A 22,790-nucleotide genomic window follows, 5' to 3' on the forward strand; every position below is an offset into this window, starting at 1 on the left:
ACGGTGTCTGCAGAGCTGTGATTAGATGAATATGAACACAGCAGCAGAGGGAAGATGGAGCATTAAGGTTAAACTGCTCTCAAAAGTTCAGGTTGAGGATCCGCGGTGGGCGGAGACATGAGGGTACGTTTGAGGAGGCAAGGTCGGTCGTTAATATGCAGCCGTGTAAAAGTTCAGTCGAAGAAGAGAAAATGTGGAGGAGTCCACGGATCATTTTCAGAGGTATTACTGTTTTTATTTCAGTGTCTGAGAGAGAAGGCACTAAACCAAACCGGGAGAGTGACATTGACTATGAACAGGTGAGAGAGAGAGAGACGTCAGGATTAAATTAATATATATATAAGTTTACAGAACAGCAGGTGCGCGTGCACGCACACACACACACACACACACACACACACACACACACACACAGCTTATTATCTACACGAGTCCTGATTGGTCACACGGAGCTCGCTGCAGAGCGCCCTGTTTCACAGCAGGATATGTTAATGTCCAGCAACAAAACAAAAACCCTCAGAAACTCAAAGAGCCGACATCAAGTCCTTCCTCCTGCAGATACATGTTCGATTATTTCCGCAGCTTTTTTCTGTAAGTAAAAAGCAAAAACACTGTATCCCACTCTGCCATCATCGAGACCTCTAAATTAACTCAAAATACAAGCTTATTCAAAGTTTACTAAATAATAACAACTTGACCTTTTTTCCCCTCTCTGAAAATATATGATAGACTCGCCAACAGTGGAGGAAAGTGTATTGTAGCAAAGCTATAATTACTTTAACTCAAAATTTGACATTTCTCAGACTTTTCAGACCCAAAAAACCCCAAGAAGCCCCAAAATTTGGTGATTAAAGAGCTCAATAACTTGATGTAAAGTCTGGAAAACAGTTTTAAGTTGTTTGAAAATAAAAAAACATTCTGAGAGCAGAATTTCAATGGAGAAAAATCAAAGTGCTAAGAGTGAGTCAACTTAGTGTTTCACATGAGGAAAAAAAACTCTGTAATTTTTGATATATGAATAATGAAAGATTGACAAGAATAAGTAAAAATACTCAAATTCATGTTAATTTAACATTAATTATTACATTGTCAAAATTTGGAGGTTGAAAAAATTGTTCATTTTAATTTGACTAAGTAAAGCTGAAATTGCAGGAACGTAAATACATAATTTAAAGGATTATAACTAAGAATAAGTCATGAATTTATTTTAAATTCAACATTTACAGAAAAAAAATTCAAAATTTAGGTTGTAAAAATGAAGAATTGTAATTCTGAATTCTTCAGCTGAGACGTCACATCAGCTGTCACTTGTTCCCTGCGATGAGTTTTATAAATATATATACCCAAATATTCTAAATTGTTTACATTTTAAACAGCTGCAGTTTTACTAAAGCTTTACTGCTGAAATAATATTTTCATGTAGTATTTAAGGTGAAAGTGAAGTCTGCTTTGAAAGCCACCACACATAAATCCATAATGACGGTTTCTGTTATGAATGGCGGTTTATTTTGAAAAATCATCCTAAAGAAAAAGGAAGATGTGTCCTGTTAACTAGCAGGAAAATGAAGCGAACCTGGAAGCGCAGCACGACCTGCAGTTCCTCGAACGTCCACTTTAGGTGCCACAGACGTCTCCACAACAGGAAACAAAAGGGGTTATTTTTCCACAGTTTCTGTGATTCTGTTTACAACGTTCTTCCTCTTAAAACAATGACTTTATTCTACGGTTCAACTTCACCCTTGAAATATGACTTTTATCAGATATTCTCATATTTCTAACACCTATTTTTGATATTTTTCTCGCTTTGAGGCTTCAAAACCCACATGCATCTCTCCAGAGATCACATGTAACTGATGACCAAACAGTCTGTAGTGTTATTTTTTTAGAAACATGTCAGTTTTCTGACACACTGGAGTGTTGCATGTTTCAGAACCCAAAGAAGTCCAGATCAGTAATGACCACCGGCACCAAAATCACAGTCTTCAGTTTTTTTTTGTGATGATTGAAAACAGTTTCTCTCTCACACAAAAAACACTCACACAAAATAAGGGGGAGGGGCAAGAGCCAGGGTGGGGCGGGGCTTCAGCTCAGACTCTGCTGTGAGTGGAGGACGGCCCCGGTCACAGCTGGTCTTTGTAGTAGCCAAGCTTGGCGAGGGACATTTCCCTGCGGAGCTGCATCACCTCCCAGAACATCTGTTCTGCTGCAAACACAGAGGGAGGCAGGGAGTTTAATCACACTGATATCGAGCCACCACAAGAATCCACTGGCGCGTTTCTTACCGTCCTGCTGTTTGACCAGCCCTTGGTGGATGTAGCGGATATAGGTGAAGAAGTTGCACACCGCCGTGATCTGAAGGAGAGAGGACACTGCTGAAAACACCAGTCAACAGTTTCTGAGCTTCAGGTGAAGTCATGCAAAGCTACAAAGAGTTATAGACTTAACGTATTTATTCCTTATGTTTAATGTGAGGACAGGATTACATGCTGAACTATAAGCTTAGTGATTTTGCTAAAACTTAGGTTTCTGTTAATTTAGACGATTTAAAGTATTCAGATTTATGTTCTAATTTCTCATTTACATTTAAAAAAAACACTTAAAAAAAATAAAAATCATGGAGGGAGGTTTCTAACTACAGCTCCTGTGACATTCACTTGAGGCTCCAAGTTAAAACTTTGAAGAATAAATAAACACATTTAGAGAAAACAGTTTGTGTCTCTGGATAGTTTCATCCTTTATAACAAGTGTAAGACTTAAAGTTAGAGGCATGGCTGCTTTATTTAGTCATTCTGAAAGCTCTTCATTCTTATCCTCATGCAGAGGGACTGCTCATGCAGAAGTGCAGTAACATGCACTGAATCACCTCCAGAGTTGTTTTCTTACTTTTACAGTGATGGTGGAAGAAGCTGGCAGGATTGTTTTAGTGCTCACTGAGCTTTGGAGTAATTTAGAAAATGTTCTGGCTCAGGAAAGATGGACCGGACATAAAGGGGAGGTAAAGCTTTCAGGTGTGAGTGGATGGCTGGGTGTTACACTCACTCTGTATCTACAGTAGGGAGACACGTAGTAATAGCTGGACGAATCTCCAAACTTGATTCTGTGCTTGCAGGTTTTGGTCTGACCGCTCAGGGCACATTTTCTACCAGATGGACATAAACAAAAACAAACAAAGAAAAAAAAATGAGTTAGCTGTTACTTTAACAGGAAGAAACAAAAAAACTCCTACAAAGCAGAAACTACACAGGAGCAAAACTAACACGGCTTGAGGCAGCAAAGGAGGAGAAGAGGACGACAGGATGGCTTTGACATCCTGAACAGAAGTTTAGAAGGAGGGAATAAGTTAGCAGGAGGGTTTGGAAGAGCCGGATGAAGGTGGGGAGCAACTGAGGAGAGGCTAAAGAAAGGGAAAAAGCTAATGGGGGAGAGAGTCAGACTTACGTGACGAGCTCAGACCTGCGCCCACTAGAGGAGGAAATCGGAAGATGGAGATGTGATGATGAAGGAGTGAAAGCTCAATGCAGGGGAGAAAGTGTGTGCGTGTGTTTGAGTTCAAGTGTGTGCACGTGCTCACTTTGGTCCTCCACACTCCACCGCCGATGCTTTGACCACAGGCAGCGGCTGGAAGCCGACCGGTTCCACACTCAGTGTGTTCTGCTCCACGGCCTCTAAGATGGCCGAACCCAGCTGGGGGAGAGGAGAGGAGGGCATTAACGGACACAGGAGGTATCAGAATCTTTCTGATTCATGTCAACATGCATCTCCAGGGGACTCAGAGCGGCCCCGGCTTTTCCCTGGGATTTTCTAAACCTTGCACATTTGTCAACTGCACTTTTTTAAACAATCAAATCAAACGCATACCGAGACAAACCGGGTGAAGCCTTTTCCAGCTGGCAGAGGGCGAGCACGGGGCACGCCTTGCCAGGTCGCCACCCACTCACGCTCAAATCTTCTTACTGTGAGGCAACAGTGTCCCCAGAAGGCAGATGCACGCACCTTTAACGAACTTTTTGCAGCTTTGTCTACAGAAACCTAACATCTTTTAATCATCTGAGCTAAACAGTGACTGAGTTTGTGAGATCAGATCAGAAGTTTTAAACCTTCTAAACATTTTGACCTTCACAACAAAAAAAACTGAAATGATAATATCAGTGCTGAAATCTCAGATGGGTGCATGTTTGCATGTCTTTCTACTCCTAATAAAGCGCTTTTAAGAGTTCGGGAGGTCGTCATGTACCTCGCTCTTGTTGAAGGTCAAGCAGGGGTAGATGTCCTCACGGTAAATTCTCTCCAGAAAGCTGCAGCTTCGGTCGAACGTCGGCTCCTCCTTCCATGCCTTGAACTCGCTGAACAGCTGACCGTCCACCTGCAAGTCAGAAACTACATGCAGTCTCATCATCGGCTGTTAAAGAAAAAGCTCTGGGAGCGTGAGCACTCCTCCTCCTGCTGCACCTCTTACCTCCCGACACTCGCGTACAATGGGCTGCGTGGCCGACGGGTCGGGCTGAGTCCCCAGCATGGCGGAGGAGGTGCTCTTGTTCCTGCTGTGGCCCTTCCTGAAGGGAGTCTTCACGCCTCCTCCTGTTCCCACAGAGGGAAGCTCACCCACCGGGGAGGTCGGGGAGGAGAGCACGAGAGTCTTCAGAGCCTGAACCTCCGCCTGGAGGACGTCGATCTGAAGAAAGAAACAGAAATCCTCAGAGTAAGCAGGTAAACAGTCTGGTCTGATGTGGAGTGGTGAGGTCTCACCTTGCCCAGAGCTTCTTTCAGCTGTTTTTCAGCATTTGCCTGTTTGACGTTTGCTTCTCTCACCATTTTGTGAGCCTCCTGGAAAACACACAGACGGTGAATCAGCAGCTAAACGAGCTCAGTGCAACTGAAATATCATAAATAAACTCAAAAACACAGAACAGGAACATAAAGGTAATCTGCATTTACAGACACGCACAAGCACACAGAGTCCCAACACCTCCTGCAAGAGAAAGCCAAGAGTGAACGAGAGCACGGAGGAAGAGGAGTTGGAGCAGCACGTTTTCAGGGCTCGCCGGACAGATTCATTCAGCACAGACACATCGGCTCTGGACCTCACATGTCACAGGAGACACTCGTGGAAACATTCTTAGGTTTTTAGCATTGTGCCTCGATCTGTGGTCGAGTTTGAGCTTTTCAGCAGGGCTATCTGTTGTTAGGCAAAAAGGCTGCACTTCATTTTTAACATAATACAACACAAAAGCTAGACTGAACAAAAATGATAATTTAACTTTATTCTCATCAAATTCAATTATCTGCCCATATTTAGAGGAAACTTGCGATGCCTGATGGGTGACAAAACTAAATGTTTAGAGTTCACCTAAAAGCTTTGTTAAACCCGTCACACCTCTTTCACACTGCCTGTGTCAATCACTCATATTCTTTCTGTCCGGTGCCTCAGGAGGAAGAGGAGGAAAGGAAACAGGAAGTAGAGGACACAGACGTAGGGTAGGTGGACCGACCTGGAAGAGACTGGCGGTGAGCTCCTCCAGCTCCTGGCCGAGCTGATCTCTGACTTTAGACAACCTCTCACACTCCTCATCCTTCAACAGCAGCTCCTTCCACACACACACACGCACAGCAACACAATAGAAAGACAACCAAATGAACATGTGGAAATGAAAGCATGTCGACAAACGAACAAAGAGATGAAGAAATTAAAATAAGTGAAACATGTTTAACGCAAAAAATCATTTAAAACATGCTTTTAAATAAAACTCTGAAAATTACACGATATCGCTCTAAAGTAATGAACGCTGTGGTGAGATGTAGTGAATACACACACACAAATACACACACACACACACACAAACATAAAGGAACGCAGTAACATTCGTCTTGTTGCGTGGCAGTAACGTCCCTCAGTTACTCAGAAAAACCTCAAACATTCCTCCAGGAACTATTTTCTTTTTTATTTCCAGTCTGAAGAAGCACACAGTAAATTACAGCTCAGCTGAGGCAAGACGTGATCATTGTTTACATCCTGTCGTCACAGTAAACGGGCACTGCCTCCTGCACTGTGGCTAAGATCTGGTAGAAATAAAATAAATCCTAATGAAAGTGCCAAAGCAGACGTCTGTGGATTTTATTGTATTTATTTCTTGAATTACGGTTTCATAATTTCTGAAGACTGCCCATCTTTAAATGATTTCTTTCATCTTTTTTCTGTCCTCTCTCATGTCTCTGCTCTTGATCTTATTTCTTTTGTCTCTCCTGACAAAAGCATCCCTGAGTTTGGGGTGAACGGTTCCTTCAAAGCTTAAAAACACGAGAACTTGAGTTAAAGTCATGATTAGGTCACTTTCAGGTCAGATTAGTCTGGGGGAAGCTGACGTTGTGATGTCTTCTGCGTGATGAAGACATAACCCTAAGTGAGCGCACCCTACCCTCTGAGCCTTGGCGAGCTCCTCCTTCAGCCTCTCATATCCTTTCTCTCGGACCTCCATCACCGACGGGCTGCGCAGCCGTGACAGGCTGTCGCTCAGAGCACCACACTCCTCCCCATCCTCTCCGGACATGAACTCGGCCGACTCTGCCTCCAGGCCTGGCACGCTGTGCGGGGAAACAGCACGGGTGAGTTACGGATTACGGCTCATCGATTGGGTGCAGGCGCCTGTGTTTTTGTTACCTTCCATTGTGGCTGTGCCGCGGTGCCGAGTACACCGGCTGAGTGGGCAGCTGATCTGCTCGCAGTGAGGTGGGGAGGCCCGGAGGAGGCGCTCCCAGAGAGTGGGTGCGATATAGAGAAGTGGGCGGGGTGGTGTGACGGATGGCCGGGCGCTGATCCGATTGGTTCTGCAGGGCAAACACAAGCAGTCAGGGTGACACAAATTCCAGAACAGTGAGTTTATGATATTTCATCTTCACGCACAAACACACAATGAACTTTTCCACACAGGACACAAAAAAATCCTCGACAGCGAAGGGTTGTTTTTTTTTTTTTTTTTAAATCATGCACAAGAGAAGACTTGGAGGCTGCGCAGATTTCTAAAAACAAAAACATTTTTATACCCGATGAACGATGAACTACGAGAGTGGACCTCCTGAAACGTGAAGCATGCAGGGAGCTAACGGGAACGGCTGGAGCTCCGACCTTACCTGAAGGTCAGGTGTGGTGGGCGAGGCCAGATTCACCTCGTGGAACCCCTCCAGAGTCTCTGCATTGTTCTGACCGCTGCTGCAGGCCATAGCAACTGCTCTCAGACATCATACACTCTGAACAGACACACACACACAGAGCCGTGAGTCGTGTGAAAGCTGCAGCAGTCTCGCTTCAGTAGACTGCAGATGGAGAATTGGTGACTAACAGCGGGGGGGACCCAAAAAACAGGCTTCAAAAGATGTTTGTTGGTGAATTAGCAGCCGTCAGCGCTCTACTCGCTGCAAGTTTGCAATTAAAAAGTTTCTCGTTAACGCAGACAAATACAAAAGTCTTTCAAATGGATCCTTTATGTCCAGTTTATGCGAAGCTTGTAAGAGGCAGTGGTGGTCTGAAATTCAGCTGATTCTGTATGTGCTCCTGCAAACAGGTTCACGACTACACCCCCACAAAATAAAATACCATCTACCCGCAAAAAAAAAAAGAAAAAAAAAAAAAGTAACAGTCTGGCACTCTGTTTGCTGCCCCAGCTGGACACATAGAGTACTGCGGCATGCATAATTCAAATCACCACCTCAGAATTAAAGAAAACATCAGTGTGTTTTAATCTTGTGATTATTTTTCATGTGAAACCCTGAAACTGTCAAACTCTTGCAGGTGAGTTCAGGTGTTAAATTCAGAGGTGTTAAACTTAAGGTGAGCACAGAGAAGCCTTTTCAGCAGATTAATGAGGAAACAAAATCTGCATGGTGCTCACAGCAGAAACAGCCTTGGACCTTATTAACGGCTGTTTGATGACCTGAAGAAATAATAAAATAAAAAAATTATTTGGGTTTTTTTTTTAAACAGGCTAACACGCTCGGTGAAAGTGTCTCAGATCTCAAATTGTTTTCTGTTCACTGTACCATGGTGCAGCTGTGGATGGAGAAATCTGGAGGTTCAGTGGAGGCCCAAGGACAGGCAGTCAGTAAAACTCAGGTGAAGGAGTGACTCAGCACACGCCAACAGGAAAAGACTGTCCTGTACCTGAAAAACAGGGAAAGAGGCACAGAGACAGGTTAGTTTTACTTTCTGCTGTGAGTGAGTTTAAAATATTTGTCTTGGTAACTGATCCTAAAGATCATCAGGCTTAGAAGTCACTCTGTCTTTTAAAAATCCACTAAATGCCTTTATTTTTAATGGTATTTTTAAAATCCTTAAATGAACCCCTACTACTCCTCAAAGGAAAAAAAAACTGGAGGTAGCAAGAGCTCAGGCACTTTTTGCAGTCCAAGACTTGCCTGAGCCAGCAGCAGCTCCAGGTGAGCTAACATTAGCTGGTTTATGGATGCTGACTCGTAACATTTAGAGAGAATGAGGCGATCCCTGCATTTACCGTTTTACTGTCCGGATTCCAAACCTTAAATGAGAGCCGAGCTGAGTGGGCAGAAATTTCAACAGTAATTAATCTCACAGGCGGAAACAGGAGATGTCTTTGCCCCAGACTTCACCTGTCAGGCTGCTGAACTGCTGATTTCAAGGAGGGTTTGTGTGTTTTTCAGTTTCTTAAGAAACATTATAATCGTCGTTTTATTGATTCCTGCACAGTTTTCATTAAACTCCAGGTCTGAACACAGTGTACAGACATCACTCATGGTTTCAGCATGACAGCACAGGAGCTCAGTGGGACACTCTCTTGGATTTCGAAGCCAGTTTTTCCATCCCTAATTGAGACGTATCCACACAATAACTCACAATAACGCCTTTTAATTTAAACTGAAGCTTTTTTAAAATGATTTCCCTTTCTCCACTGAGCATTAGTTAGTAAGTAAGTAAGTAAACTTTATTTATTAAGTGCTTTTCACAGACAGGCAATCACAAAGCGCTGTACACAAATATTAAAATAAACAATAAAATCAATAGACATTATATACAATGTAAAAGATCAAATGTAAATAATGTAAAAAAATAAATAAATATATATATATATATATATATATATATATATATAAATAACAGCAGGGTGCAAGATGCTAGCAGGCAAGGCATACATGGAACGCCATAACCAAGTGGCCGGCATAGTGTACAGGAACATCTGTGCCGAGTATAATCTGGAAGTCCCGAGGTCAAAATGGGAGATGCCCCCAAGGGTGGTGGAGAATGACCGAGCTAAGATCCTGTGGGACTTCCAGATACAGACGGACAAAATGGTGGTGGCTAACCAACCGGACATAGTGGTGGTAGACAAACAGAAGAAGACGGCCGTAGTGATCGATGTAGCGGTTCCGAATGACAGCAATATCAGGAAGAAGGAACACGAGAAGCTGGAGAAATACCAAGGGCTCAGAGAAGAGCTCGAGAGGATGTGGAGGGTGAAGGTAACGGTGGTCCCCGTGGTAATCGGAGCACTAGGTGCGGTGACTCCCAAGCTAGGCGAGTGGCTCCAGCAGATCCCGGGAATAACATCGGAGATCTCTGTCCAGAAGAGCGCAGTCCTGGGAACAGCTAAGATACTGCGCAGGACCCTCAAGCTCCCAGGCCTCTGGTAGAGGACCCGAGCTTGAAGGATAAACCGCCCGCAGGGGCGTGCTGGGTGTTTTTTTTTTTTATATATAAAAAAATATGTAGATCAACAAAAGGCTTGTTTGAACAGAAGAGTTTTTTAACTGTTTTTTAAAAGAATCCACAGAGTCAAGCAAACGTAATTGTAGTGGTAAACTGTTCCACAGCCTTGGTGCAACAGACTGAAAGGCTCTGTCCCCTTTTGTCTTTGTTGCAGGTTTCACACCAATAAAAACACCAAGCTCACTGCACTGGTAGAAAATAAAGCCAAACTGCCAAAAATACTGATGGCTGCCAGGGAGACATTAGGCTGAAGTACACCTGTGAAGCAAACATAATTTACTCATCCTTAATGTCTGACTGCTCTCTCAGTCCCTGCACTGTCATGACCAGACACATGACCCCACGTCACGGACTGTTATTCCTCAAACGTCTATATACAGCAATGTGTGTTCACAAGATTTTCAGTAAACTTGATCTCTGACCTTGAGGTCAATGTCCATGAGTTTCAGCTCGCCTAAGATTTCTAGTAGACGCTCCTACACCAATCTTGAGTCATCGCTGCCCGCCCGGGTTATGACAGGACACCATCAGCCTTCAGGCTTAGGAGTAAAAACTGCAGTTCCTCTGACATCCACTTGAGGCCGCCTCCAATGCTGAGTCAGTTCCCATAGACTCCGATGTTAAAGCAGGTGGTACAAATGTGCTACCACAGGCTGAAGGCTGTCTAACTGACAGTCCCTGAACTCGACCTCTGGACTGTTTGTGCTGTTGGCACTTTTCATACTGGATTATCTGGCTAGTAATGAGGCGTCCTGCATTTTGGTGAGTGAAATTTTAGTCTTCCTCATCAGGAAGCATTACAATTACTTGACTGTATGTGTCAATCCTGCACCTCGTCCCTCTGAGCCTGGTCTGATGGCAGTAGCACTGCTGCTTCACTGTGATAAACAGGACATTTTAACCTTGGAGGCAACCTCAAGTGGCCGTTAGAGGAACTGCAGTTTTTGGCACCAACACATTGGTGCCAAGTCCAAACAGAAAACTCATATTTTAAAGCTTGCTAATCTTTAAATCTCTGAGCTAGAAATGGTAGCAAGGACCAACAAGACTTCACACACCAAGCTCAACAAGCCAAAACACCACCACCAAAGAAAAACAGCACTGTATTTCAAACATCTTCCGGTTAGACATTAGTTCGTCTTTCATCTGCCAGCACTATGATACAAAGTCCACCTGAACTTGCCGTTTTCAAGTAGGGAGCGGACACGAGGTGGGCCTCTTGCAAGTTTAACCCATGCAGCTCCCTTATCTTCCAGTAATGTGGAGTTATTACTGCATTTCCTCCACAAACTGCCCAAAGTTAATGTACAGCTCATGAATAGGGATGGGTACCGGTATCAGAACTGTATGGGTATGTCAGAACCGGTGCTGACATAAACTGTAGTAACCAGACCGAAAAGCAGCGCACATTCTGGTGCTTTATTTCGGTGCTTTTTTTCCTGAGATGTCATACACTTTGGATTCTAGCCAATCATTTTACCTTTGCAAGCGTAGTAGGCGGGCCCAGGTACGTACGTTCTTTTAGAGCAGAGCTACAGATTAAAAATGCCCAAGGCGAAGCGGTCAAAAGTCTGGCTGTACTTCACAGCAAAAGATGCAAACTCAGCAGCCAACAACAAGTGCTTTACGCTGATACTGTGCAAAGGAGGTAACACCTCGAATCTGATGAAACACCTGGCAACGTATGGCATTTTGTTAAAAGCCGAGAAATGCGCCGTATTTGATAGCTTGCTGCGAGACCTCACACCGTGCACATCTACTGCGGGTGTGGTGCCTGTTATCGGACCCGGAGTTAGCAACATCCCCCAAGAACCCGAAGACGAGAGTCCTGGCCCCTAGCCCTGCCAGTGTATCAGAAATGATGACGGATGATGATGGCAGCAGCAGCCGTTCTTCTCTGCGTGAGTAGCTTAATGTTGTTCGTGTGTAATTTACGTTGAGTAGGCTAACCACGTTCTTACATTAATGCACATAAGGTGAACTAGCAAACATCGTCGTAGTTACATGCGGCTGTCTTCTTGTTTGATGGCAGATACTCCCTTCACCCTGGCCAAAAAGGCTGAAATGACCAAAGAAAAAGTGGGAAACGGCTAAACACTTAGACAAAATTGGTGTTTTTTCCATTGATTAAGCACTGCTTCCAGCCAAGAGTGATACCATATATGCCCTATAGCTGCAGAAAAGGCTAACATTGTTATCTTTTTACAAAAAAAAACAGCTAAACATAAGAGGTTTTTGGACAAAGTTTGTGTTCTCCATTCTTTAAGCACCGGTTCGAGCACCGTTTAAGCACCGGCACCGTTTCAAAAGTACCGGTTTGGTACTGGTATCGGATAAAACCTAAACGATACCCATCCCTACTCATGAAGGCTGGAGTCAAAGTTCAGCAGGCAGGCAAGAAGTTCCCTCTGAAACTTCATACCCGAGTTACTATATCATTAACCAGCATCACCGTGATGTGCTCTCAAAGTAATTAATTACTTCTTTGTCTCTCTCCTTTGCTTTGCATACCTCAGCAGAGTGGCTGAACAGCACACCGGTCACACCTGCTCCACCTGGTGTGTGTGTGTTCAGTGGGTGTGTCCTCCTCTGATGAATGTAAACACAAAGAGAGACTTAAGGACAAATAAAGCTGCTGTCACTCCCTCGCTGTATTTTAAGAGCATGCTGAGTGAGTACTTTGTTTCTCCGTCAGTATCATCATGTCATCTCTTCTTCTGCGCCCGTCATTAGGCCTGATTAGGGGTTTTGTTCCCGCCGCAGTGAGGCATGCTGGGAAATGATCCTCAGCTGTGACGCCGTGTCTCGGACTCTGTTAACGTTGAGTTGTGTCATTGTTTGGTCCGAGTTTCACTGATGCTGGAATGCAGCTGACAGCAGGCATTAATGTTGCATTCAAGGCCAATCAGACATCAGACTACAAAAAACTGCTGATGATACCTGATATGAATGAATCTCCTGTTTCCTCTTGTGCGGTTTGTTGAGGAGGTTTGTGGTTTCAAACTAGGGGCACGGAAATCAGCAAGTAATGTCAGATTATGATATATCTGTCTGAGGTTAAAGAGCCAAATTCCACAAACCAATCACAACTTCCGACCAACAAAGAGAGTTAAAACAATCAAATACTGTGAAAGATGCTGATTTTAGATCATTTAAGGTATTTTGGTTTAATTATTTATCCCATAAAATATTAATATAAAAGAAAGAAAGAAAGAAAGAAAGAAAGAAAGAAAGAAAGAAAGAAAGAAAGAAAGAAAGAAAGAAAGAAAGAAAGAAAGAAAGAAAGAAAGACAGCTCACGTCTGACAGTGTGCCGCTAGAAAAACACATCGGCAAAAACTCATCCAGGATGTATGACACATGGTGATGGACATCAACACACACAGGTGAAACCCCACCTTCATTAAAAACAACCTGACTCCTCTTCCCTGCCTGCCTGTCGCCATAGAGACCAGTCCTACAGAGCTTGGCGTGGTAACCCGACACGTCGCGCAAGGATCTGGTTACTCGGGCCGGCCGATGAAGGCTCATCCTGTGTCTCAGCAGGCAGCGTTTACACGAATCCCAAACAGCTCGACTGACCACAACAATGAAAAGCTCACCATCAACGGATTATGGTGACAAATGGGTCAAAATAAATCATTTCCAGCTTCTTTTTTTCCTAAAATTGGAAATGTGATTTTTTTTTCCAAAAATTGAACTTTTTTCTAGTGAATTTACAGGGTTTCGCTTATAAATTTATTTAAGCAGCAAATTTAGATTTTTTTTTTTAATCGTTTCACTTTCTCTGTGTGAAGTTGGCAGCTTTTCTTCATAGATTTTTTTTATTGCAGATATACTTATTTGGGTTTTTTTGGCCACACTCTTAGAAGGGATGTGTTAAAATTGACACATCATGTGTTAAATTTTAACACATGTGCTGCATCAGATTAGGGACAACACATGATGTGTCAGTTTTAACACAATTAATGTGTCTGCTCCTTTAACACATCTTCTGTGTTAAAAAATGTAAACACAAAGATGTGTTATTTTGACACAAAGATGTGTTAAAATGTGTACATTTCAATTTTTTTTAAAAAAGGAGAAAAAAGATGGGTATATATTATACATTTATTGAATTCCATTTTTTATTTGGCATATTATAAATCATTACAAACTGAATGAACAACAGCTGTCAGAATCTTTTCAATTAAAATGTTTTAAATTCAATTTTAGCCAAAGCTATATCACAATTTTTACTTTACAAAATCAAACAAAATTCATATCTGACTAGCTTTCTATCTCTCTAGATCATTAAAATGTCAAAAAAATTTGAGGGCAATATATATGATTGCCCTTTTTTCAATTTTTTCAATATATATATAATGTTCTGATATAATCCAGACAATACATGAATTAAAATTTTTAAAGGTAACAATTGTCATCTTCAACAAATTGTCAACATTTAACAAATGTGCAGTTGCATGCAAACAGAAAAACATACATTTTGGCGAATATAGCATCCAGGTTATACAATTTTGTACCTTGGGTTTAAATACGAAAATCAAAAATTTCAGCCAATCAGTTCATATTGTCTGACCTTTCCACTGCATAGGCATAAAAATGGTCAGTCCTGATAAGCAGTGTATTTGACAAAGATGCCAAATGAGGTTTCTCACCTCTGTGAACAGAGACTCTCTACATTTTGGACAGGTGAACATTTTACTTGCATCCTTTAATCTGTGCAATCAGCTCCAGTACTTTGGTTTTCCTTTGGGTGGACAGCGGCAGGTCATAGACAAACTCAAAGAAGGTGAAGACGGAGCCAAGTGGTGCTGGATAGGACAAGTTACATACCCAGTACAGTTTGAAAAGCTTATCCACAGCACACGTCAGGCCATCATTCAGAGAAATGGTTACTCTGTCATTCTTAGCAACAATGATGTACTGCCTGGTTGCCCTCTTTAGATCACCGATGCATATCAGCTGGGGTTGGTGTGTTGTGGATGATGCTTCAGGATCACTGCAAAGCGATGCAATACTTGTTCCAGGCTTGGAGATGGGGAAGATAAAGATAGTATTCAGTGAGGTGTAGACAAATGCTTTCCTCAGGTAAATACCGTGAGAACTTTACTGAATACATACCAGTGCAAAAAAGGCTGCAACGACTGGCACCAACTGGTGGGAGTAGGTGTGTTAACACATGGCGGGGGGGTTCTTGTTTCCAGGGCAGCTACTGATTTGAGCTTCGGAATGATAGTGGCTTCTAGGGCTGCCACGATTTGTCGACTAGTCACGATTACGTCGACTATCAAAATCGTCGACGACTGATTTAATAGTCGACGTGTCGTTTGAAGCTTTGTAAGATCGCAAAAGACGCAGGAATAATAGCAGGATTTAAGAGTGTAATAACGGACTGAAACAGAAGATGGCAGCACAGCATGTACAAGGATGCCAGCTGCCGTTAAACCCCGAAGAAGAAGAAGAAGCAGCTGTGTCCCAGAATTCATAGCACGGCCCAGCTTAGTTTCCAACAATGGCGGTAGCTAGTTAGTTTTAATATTACTCTTATTATTCTTTCTGGGTCACAAAATAAACGTTTAACATATTTTCAGGCGAGAATGTAGCTGTGTAAACCTCAAATATCTGCTCAGTTTATCAGGACACCACATATTTTCAAAAGCGCTCCGACGTTTTCGGAGACGTCTGTTACCCACTAGCTCGATAGCTAGCCGGGGGCTAGGTCACTAGCGCCGTGAGAACACCGGACTCCCGGCAAATTGTTTTCAAACCCACCGCCGTCTTTCGCGACTCAGGTTAAATATATATGAGTCACTTAGATAAATTAAAAATGTTGTTGTATGGCTTTTTTTTTTTTTTTTTTTTTAGTATTTTATTTGTTCCTGAGTAAATCGGTTTGGCTGAGATTAAAGTTATAGTTTTTACACAGCTGAATAAACGTCAAGCAGACAGCTGATCATCAGAAGTGTGAGATGCTGGAGAATATACTCCGGTGTCCTGTTATATTTTAGATAGCAAGGAGTTTATTAAACTTTACCGAAACAATCTGCAAATTTCATTAAAATTGAATAAACTATCATCTTGTCTTTATTTTTAGTTAGCACCTTAAAAGCTTAAAGCTGTAAGCTAATGATAGTTATATAAGAGCAGATGCTGCTGGTGCAATAAGCTGTAGTTTTACGTCCAGTGGATGATGATCTGATTAGTCGACTAATCGCATAAATAATCGGTGACTAGTCGACTATCAAAATAATCGTTTGTGGCAGCCCTACTGGCTTCCCATTTTCGCAAAAAGAGGTCCACCTTTCCTCCTGTAAGATTGCCAAACTCCAAGTCCAGCCTACGGAAATAAAAGAAGTGTTTACGTTTAAAATGAAGCATTAAATACATTAAATCAAAAGTACATTCTGTCCATTTGGTAGCTGAAAGGCTAAAATCAAACTTTATAGTATCACATTTCTATTACCCATTCCACATCAAGCTTACCTACACAGTGAAACAACAATTTACTTGGAGTGGTATTTGAATACAAGTCCATTATTCCTTCATTTTAGCTATGATTTGGGTCCCATCAGACCCTGAGAAAAAATTAGGACTTTTTAGCTGATGTTCAACTTTCTAGCAGACAATTTCTTATGTTGTCTGTCTGCGGTTTGTCCTGTAGAGCTTTTTTGTTGAAAATAGTGCTGCTGAAAGCAGTTTCATACAGATTTAGGTGATTTTTTGTAGGGTTTTCACTTCCACGAGCAGCACTTTCTGCATTGTCATTTGATGTCCCTACTATTAGATAGTCATTTGGTGGTACGACTAAGATTTTGGACCATGTGAAAAGTGATGCTCATTGTAATCAGTGCGCAGGGAGTAATGATCAAACTCTGAAGTTATAAAACTTTCAAAATATTCACTAGGAGCTCATAAACATACCTCCAAATGTATCGACTCCTGTTACATACTTTGTATGCAAAACACAACTGAGTGGAGAAGGAGTACATAAACCATTACCAGAGAACCAAGCAACTTACCAGACTTGGCATGTCCAAAAACCGTGGGTACTCTCCGAATATTCCAGGCTCTGAGACTGGTGTATGTTTCCTCCATGCCTGACATGATAATTGGAAGGTTCTCAGCTGAGGGCCGCAATAACTTGGGTGACCCACTCATCTGTGCTGCTGGTATTCCCATCCTCTCGCCTGAGCTTCTTGTCTTCACCACAGTCATCTGTCACTTTTCGCTTCTTATAATGTCTCTGCCCCTGGTCGAGATTCCGTCTAAGGTTGCGCAGTTTAGTCTCTAGGAATCCACAATGAGAGACTGGATCATAATAATGCTCCTGAGGTATATGGGTAACAGCTGAGCAATTTTAACTGAGAAAAAAAGCTCTAATAAATAATTAGATAAAGGTTAAACGATACACAGTAAGTGGGAACAAGTGCAATTTACAGTATGTAGTGGAATTTACATTATTAAAATGCTAAATTTACTTACAAATCCTTCCCCCTGTCCTGCCACTTAAGGGTGGAAAATTGGTGAGGATGCTTTTTGCTACAGTTAGCTTCTCTGCACTAAGAGGGTAACTGGAAAACAAACTTTTTTACTTCTGTGCACTTCAACATTTTTAAAGGAAAACATTCATTGCAAAATTTTAACAAAGTACAGTAAAGTGCTATACTTACTAACCACACCTCTCCACCAAATCCCCAATGCAAGTCTTCACAAGGAGCCTCCTCGATGGCACCGACAGGTTTCATACTCCTTAAGAATCTGTGGGGCTTTCCTGAGTGACTTCAGGGGTTGACTTTGTTCTTCTGTGGTAATGGTAGACTGTGTAAAGGCAACACCAGACACTTTACCTCTCTGCAATAATCTTCAAAGTCATGACAGCAAATTTCCACAGAGCATAAAAGCACGAGTTTACTCAAAAAGCTGCAGCAGAAGAAGGCGGTTTCTTAACTACGTGATTATAACGCAATGACTAAAAGAAATTCTGAATAATAAATAAATTGATTTTATCTTCTAGTTGCTACTTGGTGAATAAATCTGATCCTGACTAATAGTGATGTCTGATGTCTGTGGCACTGCTGACAATAAGAATTTTTTTTTTTTACAAATTTCTTTCTCATCTATAAAAGTGGTTACAAGGACTTTGACAGATTCTAAGTTGTCATATGTGTGCTGAAAAAATGAAACACATGGCTAAATAAGTAAGATAATTTGCATGGTCAAGTTGCTGTTGTTTGGTTTTTTTAAATAACACTGACTATTACTTCCTCAGAAGTTCTGCATAAAAAAGAAACTATATCAGAGCATGTTTCCAGCAATAAGCCTTAAAAAAGAATGTGCACATACTTTAGTTAATCATACTAGATGCAAAAACTGCTTTAACTGCTTGAAAAAATAATTATCTCTGTCAATATGAGGTATATTTCATGTTAAAGTTACTCAGTCTTTATTCCTATTCTCTGCTAGTAAACGAATGGTCGCGGTGATAACTACATTTGCTATATTCAGAGCTAACCACAATATTGTCATTTTACTCAACACTGCTACGGTTAGGTGCTGACTCTGGCGTTGCTCATAGACAACATAATGCCTGTCGGAGCCGCTAGCCAACTACCACACTGGTTCTAAGAGCAATTTCTGAATACTCTAATACATAAATAAAGTAAATCGATAAATACATGAATAAAGTAATACATAAAAATACTACCAAAACACATTAACTCTAATGGAGTATGGCACGAAATCCAAGAACTAATAATAAAATTAAGAGTAGGATATGTTAGCAAGACTGTTACATTAAGGTTAGTTAGGTATAGTTAAGCAGTAATTAACTTAAACTCTAAACTCCTACATAACTCCTATATTTTATATAAATTCACATTCTTCCAGAAACCCGGCATATTTTCAGTACATTAAGATAAACTGGTAAATGATACTTACTGTAAGGTCTGACAACATACTAGGCGACGTAACCTCCATCTTTGTCTCCTTTGTCTCAGTGGCGCGAAAGATAGCGCCCCCTTCCCGCCGCCGGTATGTCATGTTGCTGGGCAGAATTTGTTTCAATTTTAAGCATGTGTGTTCTTACTCATTTCATTTTCTACTTTTGCTTCAATTATATTCACATGTTATGGTCAAAATTAAGCCTGTTCTTTGTGGATACTTATGCTTATAGTATAGCCATGGCCATTAATTGGTATGCCATACATATTGAGAAATAAAAAATTAATCCTCTTTCAGAATTTTAGTACACCATACACACCTTGGTCCACATTACATTATAAAATGTTTTATTTGTTGAAAGTAATGAGGAAAGGATTAAGGAAAACAAACAATAACTAAACATTTTATTTATTCAGTTAATATAGTTATAATACATTGTTAATCTACAATTTATTTCACTAAACACAGGGCTAGCATCAAATTACTGAGCTGCTAATTTTAGGTCCTGTTGTTAGATTCTGAAAATAACACACAAAATGTGTTAAACTGTGCAACACATCAAGTGTGTTAAGCGTTTTACACATTTTTTCAATGTTTACACATTTTCTTACACATGTTATGTTAAAATTTACACAAAATGTGTTAATAGTGTAACAACACATTTTTTGTGTCATTTTTTAACACATCCTTTCTAAGAGTGCAGTTTGTCTCGTAAATTTTCCTATTTTGCCCACAAAATTGCAATTTTTTTCACTTTTTTGTCACAATTTTTTCACTTGGAAATTTGCCAGTTTATTCTCATAAAATTTCCTCCTAGATGTACCATTTTTTCTTTGAAAATTTGCCAGCTTTTCCTGATAATTTTCCTCATCTCTTGCCATAAATGTGGCAGGTGTTTTCTTCTTTATTTGTACTGTTTTTTTCTCATTAATCTGCCAGGTTTTTATTTTTTCTGAGCCCTGGGGTTTCCTCTTCTTACCTTCAGTGGTCCTGACACACTGTAGTACTTCAGAGAAACCTGATACCAAGCTCAGTGATATTTGTGCAGCATGTGCACAAATGTCACCTGTAGGGCTGCTCAATTAATCGAATTTTAATCACGATTACGATCTGGGCTTTCAACGATCATTAAAAATGACTGAGCCGATTATTAGCCCCTCCCTAATTTATCCGCGACACCTTAAAGGCCGTCTGTGAAAATATTGTCGGGCATAAACCGGTCCGTGGCGCAAAAAAGGGTGGAGACCGCTGATTAAGAGGACCCGAGGGAAGCTCGGAAAGCTAAGCAGAAGTTATTTGGAGAGTGACTGCCGTTGGTTGAAAAGAGTTTAAAAAAAAAAAAAACTTCAGTGGTGTTGCACACTATTTTATATTATTTTTTAAAGTCATTGTTAACCCTTTAAAGCCGGTCAGAGCAGCACGCTCCGTTTTGCGTAACTATTTTTAAATCCCTGTAGAACCTGAACCGTGTAAGCTAGCGCAATAATTTGTTTTGCATATGAAACCGGAGGAGTTGTACTTACATCTGATGCCATCAGCTTGTCCTCGGTCACGGTTTCCTTCCACATATAGCTTTGCAAAAATTGCATAAAAAGCGCTTGCAGGAACAAAAACATAATATTCCAGAAACACGCTTTGCCGATCCGATCAGCTGTTCGTAACACTTCCCACAGTAAAATGATGCACATGCTGTTTTCTTTGCAAATTTGCATCATAGGATTGTTTTTTGTTTTTCCTGCAGTGTATAAAAATTGGTGTATCTCCAAAATAAAACTATGAAGACACTCAAAATAAATTTCCTGTGGTGGGAAACTATTTTTTTGCAACTTTATTGTATTTAAAGTTTTGAGGGATAAACCTCTTAAATTTCTCCAAGTAGAAATATATGTAAACAAAACAAAAGCGATTTTCAATTTTTTTTGTAGTTTATTGCACTTTTTTGCAATTTATGTAATTACTATGGCCTTAATGCATACATATTATTAAAATATGGGCTATAACAGTTGTATAGCAACTTGAAATGCTCCCACAAATGGCACTACAGCATGTAAAAAAATAATATAAGCTCTGGTGGACTTGGTTCTATAGTAGGTCTTAAAGGGTTAAATAAATATCGTCAAATAATCGTGATCTCAATTTCAGTGAAAATAATCGTGATTATCATTTTTGCCATAATCGAGCAGCCCTAGTCACCTGAGTTTACACCTGCAACAGCGTCTCTGCTCATTAACCCGACCTCCAGCTCTCCCTGCACCCCGCTTACAGTGTCACCTGTACGCTTGAGGTCACTCTTCCAGGTAAGGTACTCCTGCTCTCAGGTGGTGCCTTGTGGACAACTAGCACTGGATTAGCCGCGGATAGCACGTTACGTGATGTTACCTATCATGCTAATGCATTAATACGTGAGCACCTGCGGTGGCTTAAGTTAGAGAGCTAAGGACTGTCACCTGACGCCGTCTGAAAGATGCATGACAGCGGCGTCTTTGCGCGGAGCTTCGGGTTTCGCTGCTACATCGGGCTAAGGATTAGCTGAGCAGCTAACGTTTGCTGGCCAATTACTTGACATTAGTAAGAGGGTGAGTGTGGGCACAGGTGTGTTAAAAACACGGAAATAAAGCACATGACAAGAAGAGAACTACTAAAAAACCAAAAACCCAAACACATCCGTCTTTCTCATTCAGTAAACATCAGGGAATCGCTTGCAGAGGGAAACCCTGCTTCCATTATCGGCCACTGCTCTAAGCCTGGCCAGGGCTGGCTAATTTCATTCATTACATAAAACAGATGAATGCACGGATTTATGAAACTGCGGATTCGCTTTAAAACTCAGAAAACTGAGTGAGTGACGGAGTGATGCTGAGGGAGAAGATAAACGCTGTCCGATAATGGGCGCATCGATGCTTTTTGTATATAGCACTTAAGCTAGCGGTGCTGAGCAAGTTCGGTTAACTCAGCGACTCACGGATTAAAATAAAAACCGTAACGAGGCCTTAAAGGTGTACTCACCGGACCCCCGCGTGCATAGCAGCCCAGTCGGTCAGTCTGCCTCACGGTAACGTGCCGAAACAGCCCGAAAAACAGACAAACAAACAGAGAGACACTCACCGGAGCGGCTGTTGACGCAGAGCGGTGCTCCAACTGACGGAAGGTACGTTCACGGTCCGCTGGGAAACCACAGAGCCACCAAGCAGTTCGTCACAGAGCAGTCTGTGCAGAGAGCAGGAATTCATTACTCGGCATTAGGCCCATGAACAAATAAAATGACATTACATTTAATTTAATTGTAAAAAAAAAAGAAAGAAAAGAGAGAGAGAGAGAGCTCGTGAAAGAGGAAACAAATAAAGACTAAGAAAAATGCATTCAAATTAATATGTAGCTCAAAAAGTCTGGACTTGTGAACTAAAAGTTGTAAAATAAAATAATTATAATAATAATTAAATAAATAAAATATTGTGCTTGGACAGAGAAATAATATTCTGAGATAATAAAAATTCAGATTTATGCAACTAAAGGCACAATATATGAAATGTATCATAAAATAAAAATATAGCTCAGTGAGGGGAATAATGCTTTACGATAGTTAAATTGTTGTTCAATTTACGATGTTAAAGTTGTGAAAACATAAAATGAATAATCAAATAAAATAAACACACGCAGTAATTATTTTTTTTAATTAATTTAAAAATGTAGTAGGAGCGAGATAATATTCAGAGACAAAAATCCAAGTTTATTAAGTTTAAGTTGTAATAAACAAAATTGAACGTACTACCACTACTACTACTACTACTACTACTACTACTACTAATAATAATAATAATAATAATAATAATAATAATAATAATAATAATAATAATAATAATAATAATAATTTGTAGCTGGGAATGGGGATAGCATTTCCTGAAGGTCCCTGAGTATGAGATTAAATTTGTAAAATGAACAAATAGGTGGTATATTCCTTGAGATTAAGGTCTCCAGTGGTTTTAATCTTTAAATGTTCAATTCATTCCAGTCTGAGAGGCTGTGTGTGAGGATGAAGATAAACAGTGAAGTGAACATGTGAACAGTGATAAACAGTGAAGAAGAATTAAAAGCCACCAGGGGGCAAACAAGTCCCATTT

The 22,790-nt window shown here is 41.0% G+C and overlaps 1 protein-coding gene and 1 long non-coding RNA gene across 9 annotated transcripts; both read right to left on the bottom strand.

The window, feature by feature from the left end:
• Positions 1-213: 213 nt before the first annotated feature.
• rab3ip (RAB3A interacting protein (rabin3)) lies at positions 214-21,835 on the bottom strand. Of its 7 annotated transcripts, XM_080887721.1 has the most exons (15): positions 12,410-12,638; positions 12,242-12,319; positions 8,032-8,152; positions 7,126-7,242; positions 6,656-6,822; positions 6,414-6,579; positions 5,490-5,585; positions 4,747-4,824; positions 4,457-4,672; positions 4,235-4,363; positions 3,572-3,684; positions 3,439-3,462; positions 3,040-3,139; positions 2,283-2,352; positions 214-2,203 (listed from the first exon to the last, which is right to left on the bottom strand). In XM_080887721.1, the coding sequence occupies exons 4-15, from the start codon at positions 7,213-7,215 to the stop codon at positions 2,121-2,123; spliced, it is 1,332 nt and encodes a 443-aa protein (XP_080743847.1). In that variant the 5' UTR covers positions 7,216-7,242; positions 8,032-8,152; positions 12,242-12,319; positions 12,410-12,638; the 3' UTR covers positions 214-2,120. The 7 variants fall into 7 exon arrangements, with proteins under 7 accessions (XP_080743847.1, XP_080743848.1, XP_080743845.1 ...); XM_080887722.1 differs by lacking the exons at positions 12,242-12,319; positions 12,410-12,638 and adding an exon at positions 21,778-21,835 and having other exon boundaries at positions 214-2,200; XM_080887719.1 differs by lacking the exons at positions 12,242-12,319; positions 12,410-12,638 and adding an exon at positions 21,778-21,835.
• On the bottom strand, positions 15,204-18,961 carry LOC308400015. 2 transcript variants are annotated; one of them, XR_013972294.1, is made up of 5 exons: positions 18,670-18,961; positions 17,403-17,550; positions 17,215-17,303; positions 16,752-17,019; positions 15,204-16,069 (listed from the first exon to the last, which is right to left on the bottom strand). It is a non-coding gene; the product is annotated as an uncharacterized lncRNA (long non-coding RNA). The 2 variants fall into 2 exon arrangements; XR_013972295.1 differs by having other exon boundaries at positions 16,752-17,059; positions 18,670-18,960.
• Positions 21,836-22,790: the final 955 nt, after the last annotated feature.

Source organism: Rhamphochromis sp. 'chilingali' (genome assembly GCF_963969265.1).
Source record: "Rhamphochromis sp. 'chilingali' genome assembly, chromosome: 7".
Lineage (NCBI taxonomy): Eukaryota > Metazoa > Chordata > Actinopteri > Cichliformes > Cichlidae > Rhamphochromis > Rhamphochromis sp. 'chilingali'.